The sequence below is a fragment of the Erpetoichthys calabaricus genome, chromosome 2 (assembly GCF_900747795.2).
Source record: "Erpetoichthys calabaricus chromosome 2, fErpCal1.3, whole genome shotgun sequence".
NCBI classification, from domain to species: domain Eukaryota; kingdom Metazoa; phylum Chordata; class Cladistia; order Polypteriformes; family Polypteridae; genus Erpetoichthys; species Erpetoichthys calabaricus.
Genome location: NC_041395.2, coordinates 85,580,872 through 85,595,086, shown reverse-complemented (window position 1 = coordinate 85,595,086; position 14,215 = coordinate 85,580,872). Strand labels below are relative to the sequence as shown.

Here is a 14,215-nt window from a genome sequence, read left to right as displayed (position 1 = left end):
AATATGACTAGGTGTTTTAATAAAGGGAATTCAGCAAAATTATGGCAATTATTAAAGATTTGGCACATAATACATGAAGACACTATCATGCCTCTCCTTACCAAAATACTTGGCCAAAATGGGATTCCTCCTAAAAATGCCATGGAACCAGTTAATCCCAATAATGCTCCAAAGGAAATACTTAAAACAGCAATCATAATCTGTACTGCCTGTAATAAATAAACAAACAAATAAATATTACTATTTGCTTTTTTATAATATGGAAGCAGAGATTTCAAAATATGTCTTCTGCTTCAGAACCAAATATCAGGCTTGTGAGATACATTGCTATTTTCTGAAACAGAGCTATGATGCAAACAAAGACAAGTACAGTTGAATGTAGAAGAAAAAAAATCCTTTATTTACATATACACTCCAGCAGCTCAATTTGTAGTCCTTTCACTCCTCCTAAGGGACCATACATTAAATGAAACATATATGTTTGTATGTGTGTGTGTGTGTGTTGGTGGTTTCATTCCCAAAACCCCAGACTCTTGACACAACTACAGATACACAGGTCCTCATTTAAAGAGAACTTTTATTTTAAGAAATACCTTCATGCAGGTTTCTCCAGAATAAACACAAGGCTTTTTCTTTTTATTTCCCTTTCATGGACAGAAGGTAGCTGGGTATCACTCTTGACTCCAGGGTTTTAAATGGAATCCTCCTGGTGATTTTTTTAGATGGTTTTTTAAAAAAAAGGTTATATTTGTAAAAACCTTGGGTATCACTAGGTTTGTAAATTTGTAATAATATGTAAGGTTTATTTATTATGGACTCTGTTTTCTACAGTACACAATACAGCCATTAGCTCTATTGCACTCCTACATTACAAATGGAGATAAAGGGAGCAAGAAAATAAGAAAATCATATGAGGAGGATTAAATTTAACAAAGCTCATTTCTTATACAGAAATTACATTAGTAGTTGGAAAAGAAAAAGGTACCATATGTAATTTCTTAACGTCAATTTTAACATTAAGCGGACATATTCACAGGAGCATTATTTTGTTCATCACTTTATATACATAGTCACGTAACACATATACCTAATAGTGGTAAAATTGCGTTAACTTACACCCAGTGCCTTTGGTTCCCCCTTGAGAAACGCCTTTAATGATTGTTGCATTCGAAGAAGGTTGCTGCTGACTGGTGATCCTGCATAACAGGCAAAATTATTCTGTGGACTAACTTGGGTGATGACAAGTACTCCATTAACATCTGTGGCTGTTGTGGAAATTTCCATCTGATGTTGATAATATAAAGAAAAGAAAGAAAGTATACAGGGTATTCATAACTGACCATGTCAAGCACTCCTTTGCATTCTCAGATACAGTCCACACTAAAACATCCTTGAAAATCAAGTAGCCAGAGTGGTTGTTCAGAGTGATGCGTTCACCGAAAGACCAATCCACTTGAAGGTTCCAGAAAGAAACTTTAATTAGATCTGCAACAGGATCCATAGAGCTTTTAACTATAAATAGATGGTAACATATTTCTGAAATACCAATAGCTCATGATTTTAAAATGAATCTTGCTGAATACAATGATACAGGCCAAGCCCAGTTATTCTTAATCGGTTAGTGTCCTGTTAGGTAGCCTGCCAGACAATAAAGATTTCATTTTTTTCTACATATTAGGAATTTTTTCCAAGTGCAAAGAACGAAATTCATAAGCAAAGAACCTTTCCTGATTGAAATGGTGCTTTGCTAAGCAATAGTTTTATGAGGAACCACACAACCCAGTAAAGAACCTCAAAATGTCATTAAAGAACCATATTTTTAAGAGTGAATAATGTAAGAGGCAAAACAGTCTTGGCACCATTTCAAAGCAGATAAGCACCGCATATTAATTTGTAGTCATAATTTGTAACCAGAAGATGCTAGTTACAGTTGCTACCAATCTTTAAGCAGTGCTAAATGGTGGTATTATGGTACCACCATAATAGTATTATGGTTTTAACAAGAATTAATCCCTGGCTTTAATTTCTTTAAAGTTTATTAAATTGATGGTTTATGTGTAAGATTTGGCTATACTTGTTAATGAAAAAGTTTTGGCTTAGTTCTTTCTTTTTATGTTTGTTTCTCATAACGTTTCTTTCTTTCTTTCTTTCTTTCTTTCTTTCTTTCTTTCTTTCTTTCTTTCTTTCTTTCTTTCTTTCTTTCTTTCTTTCTTTCTTTCTTTCTTTCTTTGCTGTTGTTAAATAGGATCATGCAGTGGTTATCCCTGCTACATCATGGTACCATAAATGTTTGATTTCAGTCCCAGTCTAGTCACTACCCGTGTAGCGTTTCCTTGTTCTCTTCATGTCTGTGTGAGTTTTTTCCTGGGAATTCTGTTTTTTCTCCAATATCTCAAATATGTAAACGTTATGTTATTTGGCAATTTCAGATTTTCCAAGTACAAATAATATTGCATGTGTATGTGTAAATGTCTTGCAATGTACACCCTCATCTATTCTGTCTTGTACCCAGTACAGCTTGAGATAGGCTCCAGCTCCTAACACCCAGAAATGGTTAAGCAGCTTAGAAAATTAACAGATGGATGCATGAAATTCAGTAAATAACTTTGTAATGTAATTTCATATACAGTTTATTTTGTTAAACACTAGGGGGCTTCGCCCCCTGCTCACTTTGCTCGCCAACCCCTGTGTTTGGTTAATCGAATATACAATTAAAATTTTTTTTTTCTTTGTAATTGTTTCAATTTCATTATTTGCACTTTTACTTTAAAGCTTCATTAAAAACAATATTTTTTGGAGACACATTGTGACAACGCAACGTATAACTGCCCGTGAGTGAATATTGTTTCTGTTTCTGTAATAAATAATCCGAGTTTTTCTAATGTTTGTCCCTGTGATTTATTGATTGTCATAGCAAAAGCTATTCTCACAGTAAACTGTAAACATTTTAATACGAATGGCATATCACGATCTCCTTTGGTGTGTAATTTTATTCGCGGAATATATAGGCCTACATTACCCTTGTTTTTGCCTGTTAAAATTTGCATCGTTTCTCCGTGATCATCAATATACACCTGACCGAACTGTGTATTCTTTGAAATCAAACTTGTCGTTACTTTAACTGTTGTGGGACCACAGATTCTCATAGCGTATGGTCCATTATTGTGTAAATCTACGTTTTGTGCATTGATTGATGTAAATGCGAAAAGACTTTGTTGTCTCTTTTTTTCTGACCTCGATTTGTCCTGCTATTTTTTCAATTACACCTGGTTCTGATGATTAATCACCTTTTGTTTGCGGTAATCTTTCCTTTAATACTGTAGCGACAGACATGATAAAGTGTCACCAAATTTTTACTTGAACAATTGCCGACTTCCTAACCCCAAACACAACTTTCTAGCACCCTCTCCAACGCCCCCCCCCCCCCCCCCCAATTACCGCATCAATCAATACCCCGCTAACAGTCTTCTGTGCTGTACTCCACCCTCCCTAACAGACCTAACAGTCACTTAAAACCAAAAGCCCTCAACCTGGCTGGGACACTACAATACTTTCTAATTTTACTGCTTTCATATTCTGTACCTTTCTCTGCATGTGTATCGCGCCATCGTTTGTTTGAGCCTGTCGATTTCCACTGCTTTCATAATCTCTTATCTACCTTTTTTCTCTCCAACGCCTTTGGGTTTCTATTCTTGGTATTGTCCTTATACGCTTTATATGTGCTGAGAGCACATGATCTGTGTGTACTACATGCTTTTACACCACTGAGTTTTTTTTTGATGGGTGTGCTCTTATATGATATCTTTTGTAAGTAGGACGTGTCTTGCAAGAATCTCATGTTCCACGTCCCCGCGAGACAGCCCTGGGACAATCTCTTGGCACCAAGTCTCATGTTTACGGTCCCCGCGAGACGCACCGTGGCAAGTCTCTGTCGTCTCACGGGTCTTTTAAATGTCTTCTGAGAAGATCATGTATCATAGCCTTGCTTGCTTTTGCTTTCCAGGTTTTTGATATAAATTGGAAAAAAAAGTACAAGTTAATTTCTGTTCTGGTAGAATTCTTTGTGTGCTTGTTTTCAGTCCAGACAGCTTTATGATCAATGTGATCTCCTTTCTGAGTAATTCGCCTGCTATAGAATTTAAACTCTTGATTTCTAGTTACTTCCTTTAGCATTTTAAATTACAAGATAACCAGCAATGTGTGTTTCACCTTTGAAGCAAGACCACAAATATTTATGTTTTAAGAATATTTTGCTCCACTGTTTGAAAATGGTGATGGGGCAAATAATATATATTAGGATTTTTATTTAAACCCAAGTTTGAAATGTTTACATTTTAAATCAGATAAACATGTTAGAAGTGATTAGAAGTTTCAAACATTATTTAAACCAAGTAAAATAACAGAGAAAATAGATTGTCTATGAACTGATAAAGCATTACACATATTGGTAAATATTTTGCTAGAAGTGTGAAATGCACATATTGGTATTTCTGAATTTTCATATTACATATTTAGAAGCAGGAAAGAAACTGGTTAAATTATGCAAGGCTTGTTCACTAAGAGAGCAAATGGCCTAAACTTTAAAAAATGGCTGGACTGAAATCCATCAGGCACAGAGTAGTTCCCTTTATAATTAGAAAGCACCATTACACAAAACAGTTCACTGGTTTTAGAAAAAAAAAATGATAGAGAGTGACTGACCTACCTTTCCGTTTCTTGTGTTCTCCTCAGTGTGGATAAGGAGGAAAGGTGCTGGAAACCGAATGGGAGATCTTATGTTAGCAAAACACAGTTTACTTGGGCGGCCTACAGTTACACTGAAAAAAAAAACAGATTAGATATAAGGCATTATCTTTAAAGCCAAGCAGGAAGTGATTTTTATATTTTAAAAGCTCAATATGGCTCTTAGTTCAAAGATCATTCTCACTTGTCATGTGAGCTAACCAAAAGAAGTCTGATTATACCCAATAAAAACATTCTGCTTTGATTTGTCATATAAAATAATATAATAAACTCTTTGAGTTTCCACAAAAATAATGGTCTTAATTTGATGGCATCAATATATTAGCATTGACAGAAGTATGGAATGATCAAAGGTTTATTTCTAATAATTTTTGTAATCACCTACATTGTAATTCAATGCAAAAGAGCTATCTAATTTAATGCAAATCATACTTTCAGAGCAGAAATTGGAAAAATTAATAAATATTTATAGATTAAAATTACCACAATGCATTTGCATTGATAAAGACTTACAATACATAAAGCATTAGTCTTGAATAATTTTTGAAACAGGCAGCAATACAATGGTGTTGTATTAACACCTTAGTGCAAAGCAATAATTTACACAGTTAAAAGGTGTTTTGCCTATAAATGTGTAAAGAATTTGAGATTAAAATACTTTTCAATGATTTTGTAATAGCTTAAACATTTTTTTTAAATAACACACATGTCACAAATGGTTTACAGGCTTTGCAATAATTTTTCAATTGTCTAGTTCTCGTCACCTACTCAGATATAAATAAAGGAACAATATGTTAGCACTGCCTGATGTAATATCCTAAAGAGCACGTCTTGATAAACATACAAGTAATTTTTTGTGTGAGGCAGCATAACCAAAATAGATTTATAGAGGATAAAGGCAGGAATAAATTATGGAAAAATAGCTTGATCACAAGTTACTATGTGTAACAAACAAAATTCCAAAAGATTTATGAAAATCACCTCAAAAACAAAGGATCATTAACTGTATATTTTGTGTTATTTTTTTCAAATAAACTTCAAAAATCATTCCACACATAAATAAAAAGTAATAATCACTTCTGTACATATGTATAGATATTTTACTACTGTACATATTGTTTAAAAATGTCCATCCATCCATCCATTTCCCAACCCGCTGAATCCGAACACAGGGTCATGGGGGTTTGCTGGAGCCAATCCCTGCCAACATAGGGCACAAGGCAGGGAACCAATCCTGGGCAGGGTGCCAACCCACCGCAGGTTTAAAAATGTTTAGATATTAAAGTACTCCATAGCAGTCACTAGTGCAATTGAAGTAGTAAATAATAAATAGGTTGTGTGGTGTAGTGGTTAAGGCATTGGTCTTTAAACCCTCAGGTTGTGGGTACAAGTCCTGTTACTGATACTGTGTGACCATGAGCAAGTCAATTGATGTACCTGTGCTCCAACTGGAAAACCAAAAAAGAAATGTAACCAATTCTATCATAAATGTTCAAAGTCACTTTGAATAAAGGTGTCAGCCAAATAAGTAAACATAAATAGTATATGCATTTTGGAGAGCTGGTGAGCTCAATTTCTGAACATAGCAGATACTAGAATCACCTTTGTAATTCTAAATATGACAGAAAGCCAATGGCTAGCGCATGTCTAATGTGTGAAGCTGCTTTGTTGTGGTGTATGGTGACTATGTTGGATTCCCAGGTTGAAAAAAAATGTCTTAGCTCTATCATTAGTTGTTAGACAACCTTAAACGCTGTGCATTGCCACATGGAGGAAAGTAAAAGAGACCATAATGGGAATTTTAGTCAGTCATTTTCACCTCACATTAGCATTAGCAGATGATGATGGAGCAACCAGGCAGTGAGTGTACACAGTGATGTTGGCATTTTACTCAATTTTACTCATTTTACTTTAACCCAAGTTGTATAATATATAATTTGTTTGAACAATAATTGGAATTTCAAATACTGGAAATATGAATTAATACTGTTAGATTTGTTTCTAGTGGATGACCACTATTTTCACTTATATCCATCCATCCATTATCCAATTCGCTATATCCCAACTACAGGGTCACGGGTGTCTGCTGGAGCCAATACCAGCCAACACAGGGCGCAAGGCAGGAAACAAACCCCGGGCATGGCGCCAGCCCACCGCAGATTTTCACTTATATGATAATTCAAAATTAGATTTCGGAGATAAAGTGATACAACTTCACTTCATTATTCATTAGAATGTATTATAGCACAGAATAGTGACAGGTCAATTAAAATGTATTTGATTGATTATAATGCTTTGTTAAACACATATAATTATTAAGCATATCATATCTTTTTAGTTAGCCAATAAAAGGTATCATTTGCTTAACCTCTCACTACATTCATAATGGCTAACACGGTACAACACGCTAGTACTATATCAATATTATAAATGCATTCTATAAATAGGTTTTAGGCTAATGCTCAAATATACTTTATATGATTTGTGCCTGTTCATTGTATTTACTCATTGAACTGGTATAAATCTAAAGTAGGTGTCACAATAATGTACTAAATTGTTTAATATTCTTCTATGCATATTGGCCTGAAAATGCAATTCCTTGTTTTGGACTGCCACCTGCTGGTTGGATTATAGTTATTACTATTAAAGAAAACCTGAGGGAGAGCAAGAGACAGTTGGTGGAGACCTGAGTGTTTAAGTGTGGAACTGGTGCTTAACTGTTTCGTTAACAGAACAAAGTTTAAGGTTTAGGCCTACTTCCCTTATTCTTGGTATGTATGGTCACTAGCAAAGCACTTCCTTCTGTTTCACAGTACGATGAACAGGAATTTTCTTGTCTCCAACAGCCTGATGGATTTAAAGTATGCATATATAACAATATATCTACTATGTTTATTGGCTACAATGTTTTATATCATTGGTGTTGATATGCTTTACTACATATTGAAGAATTTATGCGCATGATTTTTTTATTATGATTAAATATTTGGATGATAATGTTAAAGAAATCCAAATTATTGTATTTAGTGAATGACTTTTTAATATCTTGGATTGTTAATTATACTTATATCTATTTGCTAATAAATACATTGTCTGATTGGTTTTGAATGTTAATAATCTTCTGAGAGTTAACTGATTTTAGGTGCCTTATTTCTGTAGTGCCTTCAAGATCTAATTTAAAACTCCAGTGATTCCATTTTACTTACTAATAGATGGATCCACACTTCAAGATGAGCATTACATGCTGGAAGTCCTCATCAGTTGTTTTTGTTGAATTTCTGCTCTTTCTGTATAAAGAGTTCTTGGCTTGAATTTTCAGATTGTTTTGTAAGACAAGGGAAAATATGTAGTCACAAATCTCAAAGCCTGTATATAAAGACAAATACAAAGATAAAGATATAAATATAAAAACAAAAGATGCCCACTTAAGTCAAATGTTATGGAATATATCATTGTATGCCTCTGTCCAGTACCCACATTTTTGGATGCCAGGTATTGACAGTAATGCTTACTGAGATGTGGGTTCTAGTGGCAGAATTCCTTTCAGCTCATGGATTTTTAGAAAAAGATCTAGTTTGATGTTTCTGTAGCAAGAGTAGGGCCTCTTCTTACCCTGAGAATTGTCTGGCTGGCCTCAAAATGACCTCTGAAATGGGATTATACCAAACTTAAGCCAGGTGGTACTTTAGGTATTATATGCAAGTAAACAGAGGTCAGAAATGAGAGAAAGAGTGAGTTTAGAAATATGACCTCAGACTACAACAACAACAACAACAACATTTATTTATATAGCACATTTTCATACAAAAAGTAGCTCAAAGTGCTTTACATAATGGAGAGAAGAAAAATAAAAGACAAAATAAGAAATTAAAATAAGACAACATTAATTAACATAGAAAGGAGTAAGGTCCGATGGCCAGGGTGGACAGAAAAAACAAAAAAAAACTCCAGAAGGCTGGAGAAAAAAATAAAATCTGTAGGGGTTCCAGGCCACGAGACCGCCCAGTCCCCTTTGGGCATTCTACCTAACATAAATGAAATAGTCCTCTTTGTAGTTCGGGTTTTTCACGGAGTCACTTGATGCTGATGGTCATACAGATTTCTGGCTTTTAATCCATCCATCATTGTTGGAACATCATGGTGCTTTGGGTAGATGGTGGTGGCGCACGCCACCACCAACAGGACACCGGAAAAGGAAACAGAAGAGAGAGTAGGGGTTAGTACAGATTTTGAATGAATAGTTATTATAATGAATTAGATATACAGAGTATCAGGATTAAATTACAGTGAAGTTATGAGAAGGCCATGTTAAAATAATGTGTTTTCAGTAGTTTTTTAAAGTGCTCCACTGTATTAGCCTGGCGAATTCCTACTGGCAGGCTATTCCAGATTTTAGGTGCATAACAGCAGAAGGCCGCCTCACCACTTCTTTTAAGTTTTGCTCTTGGAATTCTAAGGAGACACTCAGTTGAGGATCTGAGGTTACGATTTGGAATATAAGGTGTCAGACATTCCGATATATAAGGCGGGGCGAGATTATTTAAAGCTTTATAAACCATAAGCAGAATTTTAAAGTCAATTCTGAATGACACAGGTAACCAGTGTAGTGACATCAAAACTGGAGAAATGTATTCGGATTTTCTTTTTCTGGTAAGGATTCTAGCAGCTGCATTCTGCACTAGTTGCAAACGATTGATGTCTTTTTTGGGTAGTCCTGAGAGGAGTGCGTTACAGTAATCTAGCCGACTGAAAACAAACGCATGAACTAATTTCTCTGCATCTTTCGATGATATAAGAGGTCTAACTTTTGCTATGTTTCTTAGGTGAAAAAATGCTGTCCTAGTGATCTGATTAATATGCGATTTAAAATTCAGATTACAATCAACGGTTACCCCTAAGCTTTTTACCTCCGATTTGACTTTTAATCCTAATGCATCCAGTTTATTTCTAATAGCCTCATTGTATCCATTATTGCCAATCACTAAGATTTCAGTGTTTTCTTTATTTAATTTGAGAAAGTTACTATTCATCCATTCTGAGATACAAGTTAGACATTGTGTTAGCGAATCAAGAGATTTGGGGTCATCAGGTGCTATTGATAAATACAGCTGTGTGTCATCAGCATAGCTGTGGTAGCTCACAGACTACAGACTGCTTTGTGGACAGAGACAGAGAAAGGTAGGCTAACATGTTTTTTGATACTTTGTGTTCCTTTTTTCATCTTTCTTGTGTGCTTATGAATTAATAAATGTCCACCATTTTTAGATTTTGTCCCTTTTGACATCATTCTTGGTTAGGAGGGTTCTTATTAATAAAGTATCTATCTATCTATCTATCTATCTATCTATCTATCTATCTATCTATCTATCTATCTATCTATCTATCTATCTATCTATCTATCTATCTATCTATCTATCTACTAGAGTCTCACCAATTTCTATAAATATAAATCGACTTATTAAAAAAATTCTTAAATTTAGGATTATGGAATTATCTCAAATATTATCTTCATTTTCTTACATGCAAACATACAGTGGATTCAGAATGTATGCAGACTCCTTCTCTTTTTTCACACTTTGCAATTTTGCAGCCTTATGCTAAAGTTATTCAAATGTATTTTTCCCCACGTGAGACAACACTCAAAACCCCAGATTGACAAAGCAAAAAAAAAGGATTTTAGAAATTTTTTTCAAATTCTTGGGTGTGACGCAACAGGTTTTGCACACCTGGATTTTAGAATTTTTCTGCCATTCTCCTCTGCAGCTCCTCTCAAGCTCTCTGTCAGGTGGGATGGAGACCGTTTGTGGACAGCTAATTTCAGGTTTCTCCAGAGGTTTTCAATTGGATTAAAGTCTGGGTACCTCAGGGACATTGCTAGAGTCATCCCTACGCCAATCTGTGCTGTCTCTGCTTTGAGTTTAGGACACTTTTTTTGAAAGGTGGACCTGAGGCCTAGTCTGAGATCCAGAGTGCTCCAGATCAGATTCTAATTAAGGATCTGTGTACTTTACTCAGTTCAGCTTTCCTTCAACCGTAGTCTTCCAGTTCCTGCTGCTGAATACCGACCCCACAGCAGGATGCTGCCACCACTAGGGCATATTTCATTGCTGTTATACATTTGATGAGCAGTGCCTGGTTTCCCAGAAACAAGATGCTAATCTTGGTTTCAACAAATCAGAGAATCTTGTTTCCTGAAGTCTGAGAGTCCTTCAAGTGTCCTTTTGCAAACTCCAGGCATGCTTCTGTGCATCTTTTACTGAGGAAAGGCTTTTGTCTGTCATTTTACTCTGTCATAAAGCCAAGATCAGAGTATTGCAGTGATGGTTATCCCTCTGAACGTTTCTCCCATCTGTGATTCCCCAGTGTGCCCTCTTCCAAGATCATCAATAGTCGTGGGCGAGGATGGACCAGACCGAGGAGGTATTCAAGCTCTAGACTTACTAGTCAAAAGAATAACAGTTTATTTTAAACTCCGAGAATATAAAGTGAATTTCAATATGAAGTGCAAAGCAGTGCAATAAAGAAGTTAAAAAAGTTTTGTAAGTAAAGACTCAAAATCTGTACCATAAAAATCAATAAACTGTCTTAAAGTGCAAATAAATAATAAAAAAAGTGAAAATGCTCAAAACTAAGTGATAAAACAGTTAGGCCATTTCTTGTACTTGTTTGGTCCTCGCCAGAATAACTTGAGACATTAAAGTCACAACTGGTCACATCCTCGACCTACCATGCCGGTCAGAACTGCAACATCCATGGCCTCCTGTATTTCCAGTCCATATACCAGTTCTGCTACGCCGTGCTCTTTCCTTGACGCAGCCCATTGAATCCATGATCTGACCCCCTGCCACAACGGCTTCCTCGCAGCTCCCAGGGCGTCTTCTCAATCTAACAATGCCATCTCTCTCTCTCTGATGGTCAGCCAGACCAAAACAAACCCTTTCCAACAAGCCAGTACCTTCCCCACTAGAGATCACTGTTAAGGGGTTATGCTGCCATCTAGTGGCAGGCACTATATAGACAGACGGAGAGTCATGTTGGCAGATGTTTACTTGACAGGCTTGTGGAACCCGGCTCCTCGTGGTTTATAAGTACAAACAATCGCTCACAATTCAATCATTTGTTCTTTACCCTGGAGCTAACTCTCACATTCTAGCCACACTGCAACCTGTTCCCGCTGATTAGCTTGCACCACTGCAATCAAATTATTAATCCGCTGCTAAATTATTAAGACAGATGCTAAATGTATTAAATAATTAAACAAATGAAAACACCCCATTTTCATACCACACCATCTCCACACAGGTTTTCTGGAGGTCAGTCAGAGTGAACATTGGGTTCTTGGTCAACTCTCTTACCAGGGTCCTTCTCCAACAATTGCTCAGTCTGGCCAAGTAGCCAGCTCTAAGGTGAGTTGTGGTTGATCCAGATGTCTTCCATATAAATCTTATGAAGGCAACTTTGTTCATGGGAACCTTCAATGCAGAAGACGTTTTTAGCCATCCTCAAATCCGTGCCATAACACAATCCTATCTCTAACTCTGCAGTCAGTTCCTTTGATTTCATGGCTTGGTTTTTGCTCTGATACACATTATCATCTATAATAATATATAGACAGGTGTGGGCCTTTCCCAATCGTTTCCAATCAATTGAAGTTATCACAGATGCACCCCAAACAAGGTGTAGAAACATTTCAATGATGATCAATAGAATGGGCTGCATCAGATTTCAAGGGTCATATTAGAAGATTTAAATACTTGTGTCAATGTGATATTTTAGTGTTGTTTTAAATAAATATCTAAAACTTTTTTCATTTTTTCATTCTGGGATATTGAGTGTTGCGTGATGTGGGGGGAAACATTTAAATGATTTTATCATAAGGGTGCAAAATGTGAAAAAAGTGAAAGGTCTGAATACTTATTGAATTCCTTGTACATGCATTCTCAAGCCTACTAATTCTAGTGAAGCGGTCCAGGTAGCAGCAGCCCACCCAAGTAACACTGGGCATGAAATAGGAAACATCCCAGAAGTTTTGGCAGTTTATCGCAATGCACATGTACACCTCCACACTCATTCAATCTGAGGCCACTTTGGAGGGAGAGCCCAGCCACTCGTTTCGGCCACTCACACCGATAATCTCATTCTTTCAGTCATTACCCAAAGCTCATTACCATAGGTGTGGGTAGGGATTTTGCCTTCTGACTCAGCTCCTTATTCCCCACTACAGTTTGGTATAGCGACTGTATAACTGTGCTCGTCATCCCAATCCATCTGTTGATTCCACTGTCCCTTTTTCCCTCACTAAACTCCTCCACTTGGGCAGTAATTCACCTCCCACTTGGAGAGGACAGTCCACCTTTTTGCTACTGAAGACCATGACTTCAGATTTGAAGGTGCTGATTCTCATACCTGCTGCTTCACACTCGGTCGCAAATCATCCGAATGTGTGTTAGAGTTCTTAGCCCAATGAAGCAAACAGGACCAGATTATTTACAAAATGCAGTGATGCAATTCTAAGGTCATCAAACTGGAGCCCTCCCTTGCCCAACTGTGCCTTGATATCCTGCCCATGAAAACCACAAACAGGACAGGAGACAAAGCACAGCCCTGGTGGAGACCCCCACCCACTGGAAACAATGCTGATGTGTCTCAGAGTATTCAGACACAGCTTTCACTGTGCTTATACAGGGACCAAATAGCCCTTATTAGGGGCCCCGGAATGCTATACTCTCCCAGCATCCCCCCACAGCACCCCTCAAGGAACACAGTTATACATTTTCTCTAAGTCCACAAAACACATGTAGACTGAATGGGCATACTCCCATAACCCCTCCAGAATCCTCATGAGGGTAAAGAGCTGGTTCACCATTCTGCAGCCTGGATGGAATCCGCATTGTTTCTCCTGGATCTGAGTCTCCTTGACTTGGCTAAGTCTCCTTTCTAGTACACTGGCATAAGCTTTCCCAGGGAAGCTGAGGAGTGTGATCCCCTGACAGCTGAAGCACAACCTCCTGCCCACCTATTTAAAAATGGGGACTACCATCTTGGTCTGCCACTCCAGAGGCACACCTCCTGATGATCACACAACATTGAACAGCCATGACAGTCCAGCAATGTCCAGAGCCTTCAGCATTTCTTGATGGATCTCATCTGCCTTTCAGGAAGAACTCTCTGTTCATCCTCATCCTACAGAAGCTCCAGGAAAAACTACACTTCCCAAGACCCCCCTGTGGTAAGTTAGGTTTATTGCAGCCAGCCATTACTCCTGTCTAGTATGGATTTGGGGGGGGGGGGGGGGGGGGGGGGGGAGGAGGGGGATTAAACTATACTTGTAATACACCCACAACCAATCACACTAGAATTTAAATTGTTAATATAAACTAAATCCCATGTCATAAGCATTCTCAATACAAGTATAACATTTTACCCGAAATGTCTCTTCCTTAAGGAATATGAACAAGTTCATTTGATTTAA

General features: G+C 37.0%; 1 protein-coding gene across 1 annotated transcript in view; it reads right to left on the bottom strand.

The window, feature by feature from the left end:
- Positions 1 to 4,822, bottom strand: part of LOC127526587 (membrane-spanning 4-domains subfamily A member 15-like) — a 29,161-nt gene extending 24,339 nt beyond the window's left edge. The window contains exons 1-3 of the mRNA XM_051922471.1: positions 4,706 to 4,822; positions 1,117 to 1,284; positions 102 to 209 (exon numbers count right to left, since the gene is read on the bottom strand). Coding sequence (XP_051778431.1) covers positions 102 to 209; positions 1,117 to 1,284 — 276 coding nt within the window. The 5' untranslated portion in view covers positions 4,706 to 4,822. The remainder of the gene's footprint in view (positions 1 to 101; positions 210 to 1,116; positions 1,285 to 4,705) is intronic.
- Positions 4,823 to 14,215: the final 9,393 nt, after the last annotated feature.